This window comes from Trachymyrmex septentrionalis, unplaced genomic scaffold, assembly GCF_001594115.1.
Source record: "Trachymyrmex septentrionalis isolate Tsep2-gDNA-1 unplaced genomic scaffold, Tsep1.0 scaffold6, whole genome shotgun sequence".
Classification (NCBI taxonomy): Eukaryota; Metazoa; Arthropoda; class Insecta; order Hymenoptera; family Formicidae; genus Trachymyrmex; species Trachymyrmex septentrionalis.
The window spans coordinates 282,290-302,618 of NW_017305778.1; the positions used below are offsets into that span (position 1 = coordinate 282,290).

The 20,329-nt window shown below is 31.2% G+C and overlaps 1 protein-coding gene and 1 long non-coding RNA gene across 3 annotated transcripts in view; one reads left to right on the forward strand and one right to left on the reverse strand.

Annotated features, from left to right (window-relative positions):
• LOC108752336 (microphthalmia-associated transcription factor) overlaps window positions 1-20,329 on the forward strand; it is a 98,058-nt gene that overhangs the window by 18,988 nt on the left and 58,741 nt on the right. For both annotated transcript variants that reach the window (XM_018493122.1, XM_018493121.1), the window contains exons 2-3: window positions 11,073-11,280; window positions 14,422-14,826. In XM_018493122.1, the coding sequence (XP_018348624.1) occupies window positions 11,073-11,280; window positions 14,422-14,826 (613 nt within the window). The remainder of the gene's footprint in view (window positions 1-11,072; window positions 11,281-14,421; window positions 14,827-20,329) is intronic.
• On the reverse strand, window positions 7,720-10,347 carry LOC108752338. Its single transcript, XR_001939556.1, has 3 exons — window positions 10,331-10,347; window positions 10,170-10,171; window positions 7,720-7,782 (listed from the first exon to the last, which is right to left on the reverse strand). It is a non-coding gene; the product is annotated as an uncharacterized LOC108752338 (long non-coding RNA).

The following is a 20,329-nucleotide window of genomic DNA, read 5'->3' on the forward strand; positions in this document are numbered from 1 at the left end:
CTCTCTCTCTCTCTCTCTCTCTCTCTCTCTCTCTCTCTCTCTCTGTCTATCTATCTCTTTATCTCGTTTCGCTGGTTCCTGCATTTGCATAACCCGAATCCGTATCGCCCGATCGTCCAGCACGATTCACAGCTACTGTATGTGTATGTGCACGTACGCGCCGAAGATTACGGTCGAGATTCTACATGGTCAACTTGCGTAATTTTCCGACCAGCAAACTCCGCGTTTACTCTCCGCATAGAGAAGCTTGCGAAGGCGTAATCTCGCAAGAGAATTCTAAGCTTACGGGCCAAGGCTGTAAGCGATCGTTTGCGATCGATTTCGGTTGCGTAGATTTCTATGAGATTTCGGGAATAGCGTAACATAGCTCGAGGTGAAACATATGCGTGCCTTCTACATTGCGAATCTAGTATACTGCAATATCTATCATTTAAGACATTAATTTTGCGAAGCTTTGAATTAATATTATCTCACGTAGAGAAAGTATTCGTACACTCTTAAATTTGTGTCATCAAAAATTGGAGACACACGTTGAAATAAAAACCTTACGTAGATTATCAGAGGCATAAGTACCATTAAACGTAAGAGAAAGAATAATATTTAAAAATCAGGAGTTACATATGCAATCACGAGAAATCATTGTGTAATATTAGATAAAATCGCGTTTATTTTGCCAAATGACTTCACTATCATTTGTAGTGAAGAAAATTATTTGTAATCGGATGAAATCATATGAAATTATGTGTAATCTGTGGAATATTGTATTTCAGCTAGTGATTACCCTCTCGGAAATAAAATTGTTACAGTTTATAACATACTGTTCTCAACTGACCTATTTAATTTATAAATTTATCTATCATAATAGATAGGTTATTATAATATTATTATTGTTGTTAGTGTTATATTATTATTATCATCATTTATCTTTTTATCACAATTTATCTATCTAATTTATTTATCATTGAAATTTTGTAAATAATTGTTCATTAATTCGCATAAAATGGATATTTTCTGGCGAGGCGCGAGAATAGATTTTTTTCTTTCATCTGTGCCATAACGAAAAAATATTACATTAATAATTACTCTTTTGTTCACACTGGCAATTAAAGTCCCCTTGCACAAATTAATGTGACACGCAAGTGAGATGACATAATGTTCCACGCAATCGTTTTGTTTGCCAGGTTAAGATTAACGGTGGGAAATTTGTAATACTATAACTGAGAAGTAGGAGGGAGTAGTGGTCATTTAGCAAAGGCGCAGCGACCTAAGTGCACTTTGTTAGAAAGCTTCGTTACCACGGATTAATCGACTGCATTGTATAATTCTAGTTGGCACGGAAGACTTTTCAACAGTGTTAATTATAGGATATATCTTTACCTTCTATCTTCAACCTGTATTCTTTACGCTATCCTTCAAGGATCTATTTCATTTTGCAACATACATGATATTTCCAAAAACGACTGAAAAATATTTTCACACATAAAATTATGAAAACGATTACAATATAAAGCACAATATTGATCTTTTTATTTTTTTTGGAACGTTTAAAACCTGTAAAATTGTTTTGATAAACGCCATATCTACCACTGCGTATGGATTGTTTTTTATAGCGTTTGTAACGTTGTTCCTCCCTTATTTTTGTATCGTATTTTCAAGCTTTTACGTTGTTATTTGCAGCACAAACAATATAATGACTCACAATATTTGTCGAAAAAGAAGAGCGTATGTAATATAAGACTATAAGAGATAAGATTGTGAAGAAAGATGGCTTACATAAATGACGTATCGATACAAATTGCAAATTGGGTCTTTGTCTGCCGACGGGATATTGGTCGTTGTAATATTTCAAAGAGATACTCATATTTTAAGATCGTATTTCCGTCTCGTCATCTTTTTTTTTGCCTCATTTACTCTCTCTCTCTCTCTCTCTCTCTCTCTCTCTCTCTATGTATCTATCTATCTCTCTATCACGTTCTTTCCATTCTTTCGTGTCGTTTTTATAAAGTAGAGTCTAGACGAAGTTTTCCCGACGAGTTTCCGTCGTCTCCCTGGCTGAGGTAAATCGTTTTCCGCTGCTTGCTTATTACGATTATCATTGTTATTATCAGTCGACACTCTCGAGCTTTTCATAAACCCCGCAAACTTTCGCAGCAGGTATTAGCGACGTTGGGGAACGCAGGGGCAGGGGAAGAATTTATTTCTAGCCAGTTTGTTTCGCAGACGGATTCGCCGAATGTTTATTATTAAATTCTACACCGAGAGAACTTGAGACTCAATGAATGCGAAGATGGCGTGGCATTTAATAAATACGATGACGAATGTATTTAGCAAGAATTTTTATCTTATCTTAGTCACTCATTTCATCTCTAAAGCACCGCGGGCCAAAAGTCATATTGCTTCAAAATTTCTTTTAAACTTGTCAAATTTATTCATAGCTTCTTTAGACACAACCAAATTTATTAATTTCGAAAATTGATATTTCGATGTGTTAGAAAAGTTATGTATTCGATTATTACAGAATGATTCAGTCTCGTAAAATTATGACATTGAAAAGAGAGATGATTATAATTATATTATAAAATAATTATAGTTAAGGAGGTTCAGTTTTATAATTATTGTTGCTAATATGATATTAATAATGAAAGATGTACTAAATTTTAATAAATATTTGTTTGAATATAGTGACTAAATATACTGACTATATATTTAAATATAAAAGAGATACATTTATTTGGTACAAGAACCAATAATTTAATCTAACTATAATTCTTTATTGAATAAATATTTATTTATTGTACTGTTGAAAAAAATATATTTAGTAAATTTTTTAATAAGAATTTAATAATTTTTTTAGTGTAATAATAATACTTATATAGTTGTATTCTAAAAAATGTATAGCTGGTATCGAAAATGACTATAAATTATAGTTAAATTATAGTAATTGTAAACTATTTTTTCTCTCTATGTATATCATTGCAAAAAATTTCATTCGTAGAATTTCACGTGTACTTAACATTATTAACTTATTCCTTTAACTTTGATTTTGCTATAAATTCACTTGTGCACATTCCGTACAAGGTTAATTTGGATACGCTAGAGAATATCTAATATCGAAGTAAATGACTGTTCGAATTTCACGATCGAGAGCCCATTCACGATGATAATCTCCGCTTCGACGATGAAATTCCGCGCACGTACGGCCCCGTTCGACCGAAGCCGTCTTAGTTGAGAGTATACATTAATCCGACAAAGAAGCTGCTTTCCATATTATTGCGATTTATATCGGCTGCCTGCTGGTAGAGCGAGCGGCTATATTTTCTCACTTAATTCATTCCGCGGGAATAAAGGTAAAACTTAGACGACGGCGAACCACCGATTTTCTTCGGGACTAATGACATTAATACCTCTGGTCCTCTATCTTTTACATTCAGTTATATCTGTTCGATGATTCTTGCTCGCCAGGAATCCCCAGTGCCGGGTTTCTTACGTAATGTACAAAGGGATTTAAAAAATTAAGACATTAAAAAATTATGAAATATCAAATATGATAAAAAAATTTATATCTTATTATATTATTGTTTACTGATACTAACAAATTTTTGTTTTTTTATGAATGTATTTTTTTTATAATTCTCGCTATGTTAGGGATTTTTATTTTAGATTTTATAACAAAGTATTTATAATTAATAATAAAATTATTAATTTTAAAATGTTATCTTGGCATATCTTTAATTCAATTAAATATTTTTAAATAATTTTTTGACTTTACGTATTATATAATGGGAGGAGAAGGGACATCACATATACTATATTCGTCTCCAGAATTCTCTTGCAGGAATTCCTCTTTGCGTACCGCATATAGAGAGACAGTGAGTAAGAAGGAAGATCGGAGAGGGTTTCGCGCGCATTTGCATGAAGCTGCCATAAGCGATTCTCCGTCGCTCTTTATATAAGTACTAAATTCAGTATTACGGTCGTTCTCCTCTTCGCTCCTCTAAGCGGAACATGTATAAAGGTTCCACCGGCAAAAAGTGCGATATTGTTGGTACGGGAAAGAGAAACTCGTGCGGGTATTGCGCGAGGAGAGTCGTACGTGACCTTGGAGAATTAATGGTATCCAACGACGGTCGAAAATTATTTTCGACCATCCAATATCCAATATCGCGACGAGAAATATATGAGTTAATCGTGACCACCTTTAATACACCGACTGTTTATAAAAAAAGTCAAGCTTGCCGCGAATGCATTTAGAATCGATGCGTTTGCATTGTTTCTGTGCGATAATGAGAATTTTGATGTATTCACATGTAGTTGATTTATATATATAGGTTTTAAGATTGCTGTTGACGATAATCTGCAGTAAAAATTCCGAAATAAAAAACGGATAAAAATTCTAAATTTTGTTGGATTAGTGATTCCAAAAGCTCTTGGAATACGAATTTTATTCAAATTAAGACAATTTAACATTTTGGTCTGTCATATTGTATCCGCTATTTTGAATTTTGAAATTTTAATTATAAATTCATAATCAGCTAAACTCTAAAAACTTTTAGTAAAACGTCAATTAGGTGCTAATTATTTCTAGGAAAAAGTCAAGCATGAAAGGGTTAACAATTTCTATAGTGGAGTGTAATAACAATTCTTATTACTAATTAAATTACTAAATAAATAACAAGACATTTCGTTTAATTGATGCATGTTTTATTCAATTCAAAAATTATTCATTGAAATTTAATACTATGCAATTGACGAAATTCAACAGACGAAAAGAAAAAATAACTTTTTATTTAATAATTAAGTAAAAAATATTAATTATTGAGAATATATATATATATAAAACATTATTTTCTTTTAGTCTATTGAATTTTGTCGCTTATGTAATAATAAAATTTCAATAAGAACAAATTATAATCTGTCTTTCTGCAATTACGACGAAGGTTCTTCGCGACATTCGAAAATAATTAAATTCCTACTAAGAATGCGTTTTATTAGGTTTTAACAAGAGTAATTTAGCTATATTGATTTTTAATGGTAAGATTCGTTCAGGTATGATATTAAATTCTCTAATTAATGGTATAACGAGCAAGTGAAATTCAATACAGCAAGAATTAAAACAATATGAATAGTTGCGATCAAAAGCATATGCACTATCGTGATCGCGAGCACACTGGACCATCCCACAAAATATCAATACAACGATTATCCGAAAGGAAGGGAAGTATCCAATTCCATTTCAACTTCGACCTTATCCACAGAAAATTTTTCATCAGAAACTTTTCCAATCTTCTATCAGAGTATTTTCGTTCCGTTTCTTAATCGGTCGCGAGTTTTCTGTGAACTCAGCCAACATTGGTAATACCCGATTCTTACATTCTATCGTGACTCTCATCGCGATTATTTCTTTAAATTCATTAATTATATTGGCATCTTATCGGATATTTATGTAATAAGAATTTCGATACTACAATAAATATAATAAATATAATAAAGGAATATAATAAGAAATTTAATTAGTATAATATATTAATATAACATAAAAATTTGTATTATAAAATTTCTTTGACATTTTACTATAAATCTAATAAAACTATAAAAGTGTGATGATAAATAAAGATATACATCTTGTCCGTAATATTTGCATCGTGTAATATAATATTGAGCAAAAAATCTTAAATTATAATTTTAATAAATTTTAACGAAAATTCCATAAACATGTTGATAAAAAGAATCAGAGCTTTTAAAAACAATAATAATATTACGAGAGAAAAAAGCAAGTTCGTCTCTTAGGCGATAGAAAAATTCGTAAGACATTTTAATGGTCTCCGGGAAAGTCGGTGTTCTGATTAAATCGCCTTTCACGAGTCAGCCGGTACTACTATTATAAAAGTTGTAACAGCTTTATTACGGCAGCTCTCTCGTACCGTGACTGGAAACGGAAGAATTTTTAATTTCGTAATCGCACAAAGACAACGGCTTTTGAGTTTAAGACTTGGTCGAATATTCAATGTCTTTTCCTCCTTTGTAAACGAGGCCTCTGTTTCTCTATTGATTGCAAGATTGAATCTCGTATTCAAAGTTTGATCATTTACCTGTCTTAAGTATTTATTTCTAAAGTTCTATTATCAATGTAGTATTTATTCTATCTATTCTTATCCAATGGCAATGTAAAAAATCTATTGGACTGCTCTTCTAAAATTTAGCGTAAAATTTCTTTACATAATTTTTAGCTTTAACCAAGAGGTGCCATTGAATTCTTTAATTGGATCGAAGCTCTATGAAATTTCGTAGTCGTCATTTAGATATTGAATGTTTAATGTACTTTCTCCAACAGAGTATTTTAATAATAAATAAAAGTTTTTCTTTTTTTTTTATTTAAAACGCATTAATATCAGCCTCAATACAGTATAAATAAAAAATATTAAGATATCTGAATAATTATAATTACAATAGATAAGATATTTTATAAATAAATTAATAACTAATTACAAAATTAATGATCTTTATAATTGTTATTTATATTATTATTGATTATCTATCTTGATTACTCTATTTTGTTTTTTATTTTTATCCTTATTTCCGTTTTTTTACATTATATTGGATATATTTGCTGTATCTATGATATGATAAATGCGATACAATGAGAAAGAGAGATCACTTTAAATGGCAAGAACTATAATGTTCGATCCGCATTGCACAATCTCTCTCTATTTTGGCTTTCTTACAACTAGATTTTGGCTTTGTTCCCGAATTGGGAATGTCTTTTAGCTGTAGTAATAAAATGGACGCCTGGCATGCGTCTCTGTGACATATTTGTTTTTAATAGTGCGTAAGCGAAAAAAATTGATTCGCCCCAATATCAATGGAAATAAAGGCGAAATATGCGACAGCAACGATTCGTTTTATGTGCTCGCGAAATTCTACCTTTTTCCTAGGAATTTGTTCAAGTTCAATGAAAATTCTTTTTATTTTATTGACTTCCGATTCGCAATAAATTATGCGCTTTACATGATATTTTATTGTGTGTGTGTGTGTGTGTGCGCGCGTGTGTATGTGTGCGTTTTGCTATTCGCGAATTCGAGAAATTCTGGGCATTTTTTTTGTGGAATATCGTCGAATCGTAGTAACGTTGCCAAAATTCAGTAATACTATCACTCGACTTTACGTCCGAATCATGGCGCCATTAATTCTCTGACACCATTTGGTAGAGCGATCGGGAACATTAATAAAGAATGTTTTTGTCTCGTTGTCCGAATGAATCAACTTCACGAAGTATCTTTTCGCAGACACATGACAGGCAGCAAAATGTTCTTATTGAATACAGATTGGATTTATTTTTTATTTTAATTTCTTTAATATATTAATCTGTTTTATATAATTGTTACCTTAACTCTTAACTATCATTATGAGTTCCCTAAAACCGTATCCAATTTTTTAACGTCTGTCAAAACGTCTACTAATATGTTTTAAATAAGGATCAATGAAAAATAAATAAATAAGAGTCTAAACATTGAAAAGTATAATAAAAATGTTTCCAAGATGTAAGATTAATTATTTCTTTACGATGTCAGTTAAGGGTTAATAAGCATTCATTATGTTAATGAAGAGCTTGTATTAATAATTACTTTATTTTGCTTATCTTATTTAGTGTGTTTAAAATATACATGTTATTGTTGGAACTTGTTATTTATACACTGTTGGAAAATTTGTGTAGAATGTAATACATTTCACATGTCCCAAATGGTCTACTTAAATTTTTGTGTTCATTTAACATAATATGAATATCTTGGTCAGTGAATACCATAATAGTCAATTATCCACACTCTACTGGTAAAAAGTCTAAGGGAATTGTTCCTGAGATGGAAAAAACTAGGTTTTTTTGATGATTTGATATATAAGAGAATTTCCTGCAGCAATGGCAACTTATCAAGAGTATATGGGTTATCAAAAGTGCTTAAACCTAATTATCCATTTGGACTAATTATTTCTTCGAACAATAGTCCGCATAATATTACAGCTAATAATGTTCTCAAATCTTTTAATAACGTAGAGAATAGTTTTCAGCTAGTTAAAAACTTACAGAATGTATATATAGAATTTAATTTTGTTTGAATTTCATTAGATGTAAAGTCTCTTTTTATTAGTGTATCTACAGATTTGGCCATTGAGAGTATTTCAAAAAAATGGCTCTATTTTGAAAATTGCATTTTAAGACTGAATTTATTAAGGCTGTACAATTAGTTTTAAACACTTACTTTACATTTGATAATTGTTTTTATCAATAAAAATTCAGTACTTCAATGAATTTTCCTCTTTTTCCCATTGTGGCGGACTTAGTACTTCAGGATTTAGAGATCGAAGCGACACGAAAAATACTCATATCCTTGTCTCTGTTTAGAAGACATTGTCATGGCTGTTCCAATGGACATGATTGATACTGTGAAACAAATTTTTGAGTCCTTTCACCCGAGAATTCAATTTACGATTGAATTTGGAAGGGATTAAATCAATTTTTTTGACATCACTATATTAAATAATAATAGTAAGCTGGAATTCGATTGGTTTCATAAGTCGACGTTTTTGGGCAGGTTTTTCAGCACTTTTTGTCAACACATCCATTGTCCCAAAAGAGGGGCACTGTTATAGGAATGATCAAAAGATGTTTTTTATTCTCTTATTTTTAGATTTCAAAAAAAAAAATTTGAGATTTATTATTAATACGTTACTTGAAAGTGGTCATCCTTCCGAGTTTTCGAGACAATTAATTCCATAATAAAATCGTTTTATAAAAAAAAAACCAAGGCGCAAAATAACGTCATAGATTTATTTCAAGAAAATATATGTAATTGGTATATTTTTTTATTTCATTTAGCTGTGAAGAAGTCAGGAACACAATAAAAAATTTGAATGTTAAAGTAGGTTCCTTCAGCTTAGTCACTAATCATAAAGATCTTTTTTCATTTTGGAAACGTAGTATCCATAAGTAACTGACCAGTAGCAGATCGTGAATAATTGACTATTATTATGATATTCATTGAGGAAGATTCCAAAGTAAGTCGAAACATTTGAACAATTCTTTGAGATAATATATTTAAATACATTATTAATTTTTGCGCTCATTAACTGTGCGATTACTCTCATTAGCCTTATTTAAATTTTCTTGATTTTTTTTAAAGTATAATTAATATTTATGACGTGTTAAATTAATACGTATTTCATTCATTTATTTTTAGAATTTACGTTTTAAAACATATTATTTTTATGTTATAAATTGTGTTATTTTGACACTAAGAAACATTGAATATTAATTGAACACAAAAAACTTTTAAATAACATGATCACTTATATCGAATTAACACTCGAATATGTTAACGAAATTTAACACAAACGAGGTCAACAAAAACGCGAGTGGACTGTTTTCAACACAAATACATAATATTTTTTACCGTATAAGATTCGTCAGATTTTTAGCATTATTTTTTTCTAACGATTGACATTTCAAACGATGATGCGACGTAATTACAAGCGATGACTATTATCTGCCTGACGCGTCTCTTCATTAATGACTTGTCTAGTTGGTCGCCGCGAATTGTGCCGATTGGCTTTACTGGGTTTCTTCAGAGAGAAGTGCGGAGATAGTTCGATTCAATCGTGTTTGCGCTACGAGATTAATTGGTCTCGCCTCGGACTTGGGACTCGATGCGTTCGCTCAGCTGACAATGCTGAATATTCTCGCGTTTATCGATACAAACGCGCAGAGTCGTATGATTGAGTCTCATTCTAGATGATTCGTTAACTTGCTTCGATAGAAGACTTAAATCAATAACGGGATAATGTTCATTTTACTGTGAAGTTTATTTACGTTAGATATTTTTTATTGTACGATTATATGATTATGTTACAATATTATAATTTAAAGAATAATACCAATTTGTATTATTAAATTTCTGTTGCATTAAACAAACATGTTGCTGCCTATTCTAATTTCTTAACTTCTTTTCATCTATTTCTAATGTCACATCTTATAAATATATGCTCTAGGCGTAAAGTGCATTTTTAAATAATAAATTTAAAAATGTGACTTATTTAGTGTTGGATCTTATTCGGCTCAGATATCTTATATGCTTATTATTCGTAATTCAGCAATCTTTGCGATATTTTTATACAGATACGTCTAAAAATCTTAATTGTTTACGTAATTTAACTGTATTATTAAACGAGAATTAATTGAATTACATTACACAGTTTGAAAATTTGCGTTAAATTCAAAACAATTCAGTCTTAAACGGTCCACTCAAATTTTTTGTCTTAATTTAACACAAGATAAATATACTAGAAGGTAACACAAATATCATGTAAAAAAATGAGCAATGTACAAAAAATGTAACACAGACGCAATTTGTAAATAAATTGTGAAACCATGTTTTTTTTAGTTAAATTAACAAATCTTTCTGTCAATTGCATTGGTATTTGGATACATCGAATTTTAAACAGTAAAGATTTTTATATTTTTATGCGAATTTTGTTATTATGCCTCAGAAACCTCACTCTTTGAATAACAAACAACTATTTGTATAAATTATATCTCATTTTTTATATTTTTAGCGAAAATTTTGAGAAACACGGTAGAAAAAAGCTGAAAAATTATGTATTATAAAAGGTTAAATTAACCTATAATTTTATTCATTTATTTCAGACTTTACGTTTCAAAATACATTATCTTTTTTTATTTGGTCACTTACTTTATTATTTTTGTCATTTGTTTACTTACATAAATAATATTATTTTAACACTAAGAAATGTTAAATATCACTTAAGCGCAAAATATTTAGATAATACAGTCACATTATGTTCAATTAATACGGATATATGTTAAAAATTCAACACAAAAAAGTATATTGCTCAATCATCTGATTTTAACATAAATGCAAAACAAATGACGATCGTTGTCTCTTCAAAGATACTAAAATGATTGCTTTCGTGCGCAAGTTAGCGTGGATATAAATGATAAAAGTACGTCGGAGTAAGAAGTCTTCGATAAAGTCTTACGTGAAGGAAATATTGGCTTTTTTCAGTCCGCCGACGTTCAAAACAGCGACGCCGACGTCGCGCACGCAATTGAAGCTGCAGCTGATGCGGGAGCAGCTGCAGGAGCAAGAGAGGCGACAGGCGGAATTCCGGCAGAGCTTGCAGCAGCAAAGACCAGCTGCCGCACCGCCCAGACCAGTGCCACCTACGCCGTTGCCCACTATTGGTGTGGATGTTCCACCGCAAGTATTACAAGTATGTGTCGCCTTCGTATATCATCCGATCTGCACGATCGATGCTAAATTGCTCGCACAAAGCTCGAATCATGCAACACGATAAAATTATTTTGCGTTGCGCAATATCATGTTGTTATATTAAATTATAAATTCCTAGCGTTATTATATTACGGGATATTATGAATGGCGTGATTACTCATTCCCTTTGCGCAAGTAATTACTACGCGATATACATCAGTACGTTATCGTGTATACTATATTATTGTATTATATATCTATTTTACATTAGTTAATAATTTAGAATATACATATATATATGTACATATATATATATATATATATATATATATATATATGTATACGCGTATGTATTAAAAATTAAATAATCTTTTTCTCAAGAAAAGAAGAGAGAATTAAAATTGTTCGAATTTCGTATTATATCCAGATTGTATTCTAAATACATCGGCCTTCAATCAGAAAAAAGGATAGAAGTTAATTTTAAATACTTCTCCAAGAAAAAGTAACACTAGAAAAAATGACAAATCAAAATAGGGATAGTTTTTAAAAGTAATAACGAATTTTTGAAATTTGCATTGAATATAGTTTTTTAGTCTCAACAAAAAATCGATGGATTCAAAAAGAGCTTTACATGCACTTTTTTATATTTATGCTCTGTTCACAAAGTCTCATCTTAAATCTCAAATCAATCTCAATGATTTTTTCGAATTTAACGCAACAGAGTTTGAGGAATATCATTTTCTTATGAAAAAATTTATATTGTTTTTCAATATGATTTTTTTTGAAATAAGTAAAAATAAATAAACAATATTAATCTCTGTGTAGTATTAAATGTACAATATATAGAAGAAGTATAATAATAAATGTATATAGAGGAAGATCTATAAATATCCAAATATACGACTAAACTTATAAATCTATTTTTGCCAAAATAAAAAAATTAATATCTACATTACTTCTAGAGAACTTAAAATAAACAATTTGTAATTAGGTTTTTGTTAAATATTTAATTATGTCGTAGTAAATAATAAAAATGTGTAATTTTCTTTTTCTTCTCATGAACAATTTTATATTTTCCACTTGAAAGGATAACGATATTAACGAAATTCCCGAGATAACGAATTCAATAAACAAACAAATAACAACGGCCAATTGGGAACTGGCGTTGTAGACGGTACGCAAATTTGCTTTAAACAAGCTTTATTTCAATAATAAGAAAACAATTAGTACATGTTTCGGTTAATCTTTTAGTCTTTTGCAGCAAAACAACATAAAAAATTATTACAGTAATTATTACAGTTACTGCCTGATTGTGAGATGAACCTCAATTTACGTAATAATTTTTTATGTTGTTTTGCTGAAGAATAAAGCTTTTTTAAAGCAAAATTGTGTATCGCGCAATTTTACTTTATAAAATACAACGCCATTTCCTAATTGCTCATTGTAATCTGTTTGTTTATTAAATTTTTTATATATATTTTTTCTTGTGTCACTTTTTCTTGCAGTAGCGCGATATACATATATAATATAATACGTACAGTTTGATAAAGTATGACAATTGAAAGTCCCAATCTTTTGTCGACATACATCTTAGCTTCTTTCTTTGATTTGCCTTGTATTTGATGTTTTGTGTCAAAACTGGGGCGTCCGTAGAAGCTATAATAGAACTTGGCGTAAGTACCGAAGTATCCCAAGTCCACCACGATGGGGGGTTTTCCCAGATAGAGTCTTGTTATCCAAGTAGCGTTGGGTCAAGCATTCGGTTACCATTGTTTGCGTTTCCGTCGCTTAAAGCTCCATGCATATAGATATACATGCAGAAGGGCGGGCGTGGCTAAGATAACGATACCTTATAGTTCCGAGGTTCCGTAGTTTGCCGTATCGCAAGGCGAGCCGAATTCTGTAGCGTCGTTAATAGATCTATTCGGTACACCATATCTATACTGTTAGAACTGTCCCCCCCCCCTAAAATAATGGTAGATGGGTGAGAGGATATACGAAAGGGAGAAGGCACGAGAGTCGTAGATGGTTTACCTTGCAATTAGCTCCACGCAATGTGGTTGCTGCATTCGTGAAAGGTTGAACATATTATAGCTGCGATAATGGTCTCGTCATAGAATTTTCACATGAGATGTAGATGTTTAAAGCCGAAACATCTTATAAAGAATTGAGAATAATTTCTAAATTTAATCTTTTTCTTATATACAGATATCGCACTCTTATTTTAAAAGTAATACAACCATAAAAATTAAGTTTTTCTCTAGAAAAGGGAAACACTATTTTTAAATTTAATAGAAAATTATTGATTCATCAAATGTAAAAAATATATTCTTGACAGATCAAATGTTATTTTTGTCATTTTCGTACCATTAAAAAAACTACTTTTTTGAGTTGTAATGATTTTGACAAATTTTTATTAAATTAAATTAATTCACTTTTGATGAAGTAAGGTAATATTTACTTAATTTATTTATGGTAGTACCTAAAAAAAATCACGTTTTTTTAAGTTGTTTTATTACTTTTCACGTAAGGGGATGATATGATAAACGCGTTTTCATAAATCCTTAATGATTATTTATAAGTTTTTTTACTTTTTGAAACGCTATAATATTAAAAAGTGATCTTAAGTGATCGTATTTCGTAATATTATATAAATTTCTAATTACATATTAGATCTCATAATATCTCTGAATAATTTAAAATAATACATATAAGAATATTAGATTAATATATAATAGGTTAAGAAAAGACACATCGCGGATCGAACACTAATGTCAGTTTAATTTTCCTTACATTTAATTTCGCACTAGAAACATTTATTTAGAAATTATTAATTATTATTAAAAAATTGATATCATCTGTAAAAAAAAATAATAACGCGCCTCCACTATTTATTTATTTATTTAAAATTTTTTCTATCACATTAGCGACCATACAGTATAATAACACATTTGTTAAATCAGAAAATCTAAAGATAGTTAATAAAAAAAGCATTAATAATAAGCAAAGCACATTAACAGTATAGATTTGTGCACGAGGGCTTAATTTCTGATTCTCTGATTATCACTCTGAATTATCACTGTCTACGCGACTCGTCCGCAAATAAAGAGCTAACGCACCACGACGTGCCGATTTTCTTCAGGTGCGCACGCTGTTAGAGAATCCGACTCGCTATCACGTCGTGCAAAAGCAGAAGAACCAGGTGCGCCAATACCTACACGAGTCGTTTCGTGGCGATGAGGACGGCGGCGGCGGCAGCAGTGCCGGCAATGCGGTCGTCAGCGGCAGCGCCGGTAGCGAGGGCGGCGGCAGGACACCGGTCGACGCCGGGCCGCCACCCGTCCCAATGGTGGTGCAAAGTGCACCGCCCGGCCCGCAGCTGCATCACCCGAAGCCGCAGCATCCTCATCTCGCCTCGTATCCGCACGCCCCCGCGCTGCTGCCGCATCACCCTGGTAACCCGACGGTGGTCTCGGCAAGCCCGGACCCTACCACCACTGGCACCATGTCCCCAGGTCTGTCCAGCGTCGCCACCAGCAACTCCGAGGTACGTGTGGTGTGTAGTATGCGAGTTGATTGCGTGGACAGTACAACGCAGTGTTTCTCAAATGCGAGGAACCAGTTATCTAAGATATGATATTTCATCGAGCGAAAATATCCAATCCCTCCCTCATTCAAAAGTTAAAAATACACTGAAGAAAATACTGAAAGAACGATTTTGTGGAAAGAGATCTCAACTTTTGTTAAACACAGATCCAATAATAATTTTGTTAGACCATCAAAATAATTTTGTTGGAAATCAAACTGATTGTTAGAATATCAAAATTTTTTGTAGCATCGCACATCATTTTTTAGTTTTTATAATTATTTTTTGACAGTTCAACAAAATTATTTGCTGTATCTAGCAAAAGTTTAGATCTTTTAGCAAAATCGTTTTTTTCTGTGTAGAGATGCGCGAAGTAAGAATTATAAAATTAGTTAAACAAAAGCCTTACAGAATTATATCAATTTTTGCATAAGAGCTGAAAGATTAATTTGATTAATTTGAAATTCTAGAAAGAAGAGATAGGAAATGAAAACGGGATAGTATATAGAAGGAATGATTTCGTTAAAGTATTTAAAAATTTTGTTAGACACAAATCTGAAAATAATTTTATTCAACTATTAAAATAATTGTGTAAGACGGTCAAGCTAGTTACTATATTATTATATAGAATATCAAAATTTTCTACGGTATTGTTCATTAGAACAATGTTGCCTTGAGTTTTTTTTATTACATAACTACAAAATTATTTTCAGATTTGTGTCTAGCTAAAAATTTTAGATAATTAATTTTTTCCGTGTATGAAAGAAAATGGGAAAGTAGATTTTATATTGGAGTAACAATATAATGGTCATTTTCGATTTCGGAATGCGTGAGTTTCGATCGATAAAACCAAAATGATGTTGCTGTGCACGTCAAGAAGCCTCGCGACATCGTAAGGAAAGTTATTTTTCTAACAATAAGTCATTCCCGTTCATTCCATCCAATCTACGTACGACGTTTTCGATTAACGCTAACTGGTCTTATGTAATCCGTCGGTTATCCCGTGTTGCCGGGCGGCAACTTCACTCTCTCGCTCGTTTAATAATTAATCACTAGTATTCTCCAACACATCGTCGATTCTTGCGTAATCTCACGAAACGTATGACATATCGCGCTTTGAATAATTTCTCGACTAGAATTGGAGTCTGTAATTCTTAATGATAATATTGTTATCATTATATTATCGTTGCGCAAGTATAATATGTGATTAAAAAACTGTAACATCATTATAACGATAACGACATTATCGTTAAGATTTACAGAATCTACACAATAAAAGACATTTTGTATTTGTTAAAATCGATCTTTGTTAAAATTTTTATGTTTTAAATTTTAATCACCATCAGTTCCTGACTTTTTCCTTTTAATTTTTTGATGACACTTTTAAATATAGTATACACTATATTTTGATAATTGATGTGTGCTGCAATATATCTCCACATGCTATTGTATCTGCGTCTCTCACTGATTTGAATTTGTCTAATACGAAAATCTGATTACTTAGGACACTGGATTAGTTTCTATTTATAGAATAGCGAATTTTGCACGATTGTAATACACACACACACACACACACACACACACGCGCGCGCGCGCGCGCGCACACAATTTTATATTTTATTTGAATTTTATACATTATAGTGACATTATCTTTTTATAAATAATACATCAAAATTTTAACGTTTCTATAAATATTTTGTGACTAAAAAAAATTTATTTCTGAAAAGTCGTCTAAGAGCGGCAAAATACATAGTACTATTATTCATTATATTCGACGATGTTGCCATTAAATATACAACTTAAAAAGATCTAAGAAAAATTTTAAAGAAATACTCTTAAAAAATATTAGATACATATAAAAAAAAATTTGGAAAATGATGTCCTATATAATAACGGTGGAAAGGAATCGGTTTACATAATGTGATTGTATTCGTATTATTTTGATTGAATATTTTGCGTTAAATTAATATTCAACGTTTCTATTAACATCAAAATAATACAATTTATGAATAACTAAACTAATAACATATAGAACAATTTTTATATTTCAAAATTTAAAATATACATTCAATATTTTTAAATTTTTAAATATACATAAAACAATTTTTGTATCTTGAAATATTTATTTTAAGATAAATGAATAAAATATATTAATTTGAAATATTATTAAACATTGTGGATAAAATTCCAAAAATAGATTATTTCCGATTTCGATGAAATTTTGTAAAAAACTTCATTTCGCGTTAAAATAGAAATCTTTAAAGGGATTTTTAGAGATTCTTACAAAAAAGTCATTTTTTAAATATAAAATAGCAAAGGAACAGTGTTATTATTATTTAGGGAGCGGGGGTGTGCGGATCTTTGCTTTGCATGGATTAAAGTCAGCGCTTGAATGTTGTCACACCGTTATTCATTAAAAAGTTATTAACAAATAAAGTTGACAATTTAAATGTAATATGTTTAACTTTATAATTCAAATTTTACATAGAAAGTTATAAATCCATGTGAAACTTTACTTCGTGTCGTGAAATGTATGAGTAGACGCAGTGGGTTCCGTTTTCCTTCCCCTCTCTTTTAGAAGTTTCCATTATCAGAAAACTAGACATGTAGATTTTGATGGAACTGTATTTTGCGTGCAAAGTTAAACCCATTAATATATATAAACTAATATATTGTTTGTTTCATTATTTTATTAAAAAAAAATTAACTCTTTTTGTCATCAAAAATCGCTTAAAACTTTTATTTTAATCTGAAATGAGAAACTTTTTTACAAACTTTCGAAATCAGAGATAATTGGTTTTCGGAAATCTCCCCTTTTTTACGTAATATTTGCGTTACTTCTTAATATATTTATCTTATATTAAATTAACACAAAAATTTGAGTGGATCTTTTGGGACACGTAAAATGTGTTAAAATAAACACAAATTTTCTGTGTATCTTCGAGACTTCATACTTATTCGTTCACGGCTGATTCTCTGCGATCGTTCTTCATCGCCGAAGCGCGTCGGTCTTTCTTTTCCTTACCTTTTATGCGCACGCGTCTTAAAAGAATCCGCAAACGCGCGAAGGAACCGCGCGTGCACTTAGCATGATACCAGCAGCACGTTTCATGACACTGCAACTAAAGCGGGATTCACGGCACGCACGCGGTGCTAATTGCCGTCTAGGTCTGCAAATCGATCTGATTTGCGTCGCAAAGCAGATCCGCAAACGGCCAACGGGAGGAAACTTGGAAAGTAGGTCCCTGGAAGACTTCACTCGTATTCTCACCGCGAACTTAGCGCTCCGTGGCTTTCTGATTACGAACTCTCGGTGACAACACATACGGTATTTGTGTGTGCATAATATATTATTTTTGCAAGACTGAGCACGAGATATTTTTAACGTCAAATGGCGAGTGAATATTCGCTAATTTCTTTACTACATTTATACAGAAAACGGTTGCAGTCAAAAGATTTCTTTTGGTATTGGATACACCGTTATTAATTCATCAATCGTTATAAACGTCCAACACATGAAAAAAATCGTTTTGCTGAAGACCTAAAAATTTAGCTACATACAAATCTGAAAATATTTTGTGGGATATTAAAATAATTATGTAGGACATTTAGCGTGACGAGCAATGCTATAAAAAGTTCTAACATTCTGGCAACTAATTTGAGTACTCTATATCATTATTTTGATGGACCAACAAAATTATTTTTAGATCTGTGTATTTAATTAAAATTTTAAAAACCTACTTTAGCAAAGCTGCTCTTTCTGCATAATTGTATCTAACATTGCTAACATTATTTTTTCGCTGCATTGGAAAAAGAGTCTGTAGGTTGCGTTAATTGGAGTTCTAGTGAAAAATGGACGAATCAGAATATTTTATAGTTAAATCTGTTATAATTTTAGGCGAGATAATCAGATGTCCAGTTATGATGACCGGGATTCTGATTGATATAATCAGAATCTACTGATTTATTTATTTTTAATCAAAAATGTTTTTCAATATGCTATATTATATATTTTCGACATTGTGCATTTTAATTAAAAAAGATTTATATTTGATAGCGTACATAAATATATAAAAAATGTTAAATTCGAGGTTTTTATTTTTTATATGACAAAACATGGCCAAATTAATAATAACGGAATATTAATGTTAACTTTTGAAAACCGCCTCTTTTGCTCTTTTTCTTGCAGCGTCGAACGTACTACGCCGTGAAATATACCGCCGCGGAGAAATTTACCGCAAAATCCGGCTCTTTGATTCACTCTTTTGCCAGCATCGTAGCATGTGTACAACGTAATATTCTTGGAGTCAGCAAACTTTAACGCTGAACGCAAGCTGCGAAAGACCTTTGCGTCGCGTTCTTCTTAATTTGCCGTCGACGCGAAAATTTTTGTCGCGGGCTAATCCGCGCGCCGCTGCTTTCGTCGACATTATAAAAGCCATCGACGCGCGTAAAGTACATGCGGGAACATAAGTTTTTCCTTTTTTTTTTAACCCTTCTACATCGCAAACTGAAAGTAATAATGCATCGTCGTTGCGTGCGTAATACCCGGTATGTAGCATGTATGAGGAACGAGCTGGTGGCTCGTTAACTCGTCAGCTTTACAATCCCCGGGCACTTAATAAGGCGAAATTGTTTTTGGTGATGATGTATATACAGTATGTACACATACATAGTACCGAGCGACCGTCTTTAAATTGTTTCTTTGATCCGCCGTGCCCCGCTACGAAGCAACTCGGGTATACCGGGTGTCGCGATCAACATTTTCAACAAACGTTTGAACGTTTGATTCGTTAATCCGCGAGTTTTCCTTTCTGACGTTAATTAAATCGTGATCTCGCGCGAACTTCTCAGAAATCAAACGAGTTCGTGCTATTTGTGGGATACGAGGAAAAAACCTGCTCCCAGATTACAACGTGAACAAGTTGTAACTATTTACGTATTTGCTAAAATCGCAACGCTCGGATAAATAACATTTTTCTTGTACAATTATTATATATAGATTTTGTGATTATAGTAGTCAAAAGAATGATTGCTGTAGTATCTAAAAATTTAGATACAAACCTGAAAATAATTTTGTTAAATCAAAATAATTATAATGTAGAAAACTCAGCATGAGCAATGCTGTAAAAAGATATTCTAGCACTGTAAAAACAACACTGTAAAAAAATTCATGTAAAATTATGACGATTATAGTAGGTAATTATGTGTAGCTCACTATTAAATATATTCACACAGTAAATAAAGTTACTACTTATAATTATTCTTTTTTATAATAATAAAACAATTTGGAAAAGTAAATTTACAATTAAAATCAAGCTTATAAAAATATTTATGAACTTAATTATTACACGAATATTTTTATAACTTTAAGAGTTTATAAAAATATTTATGTAATAATTTTTCAACGAATTACGTAATGTTTCTTAAGTTGTTTATTAGGTAGTAATATTAAAAAAAAATT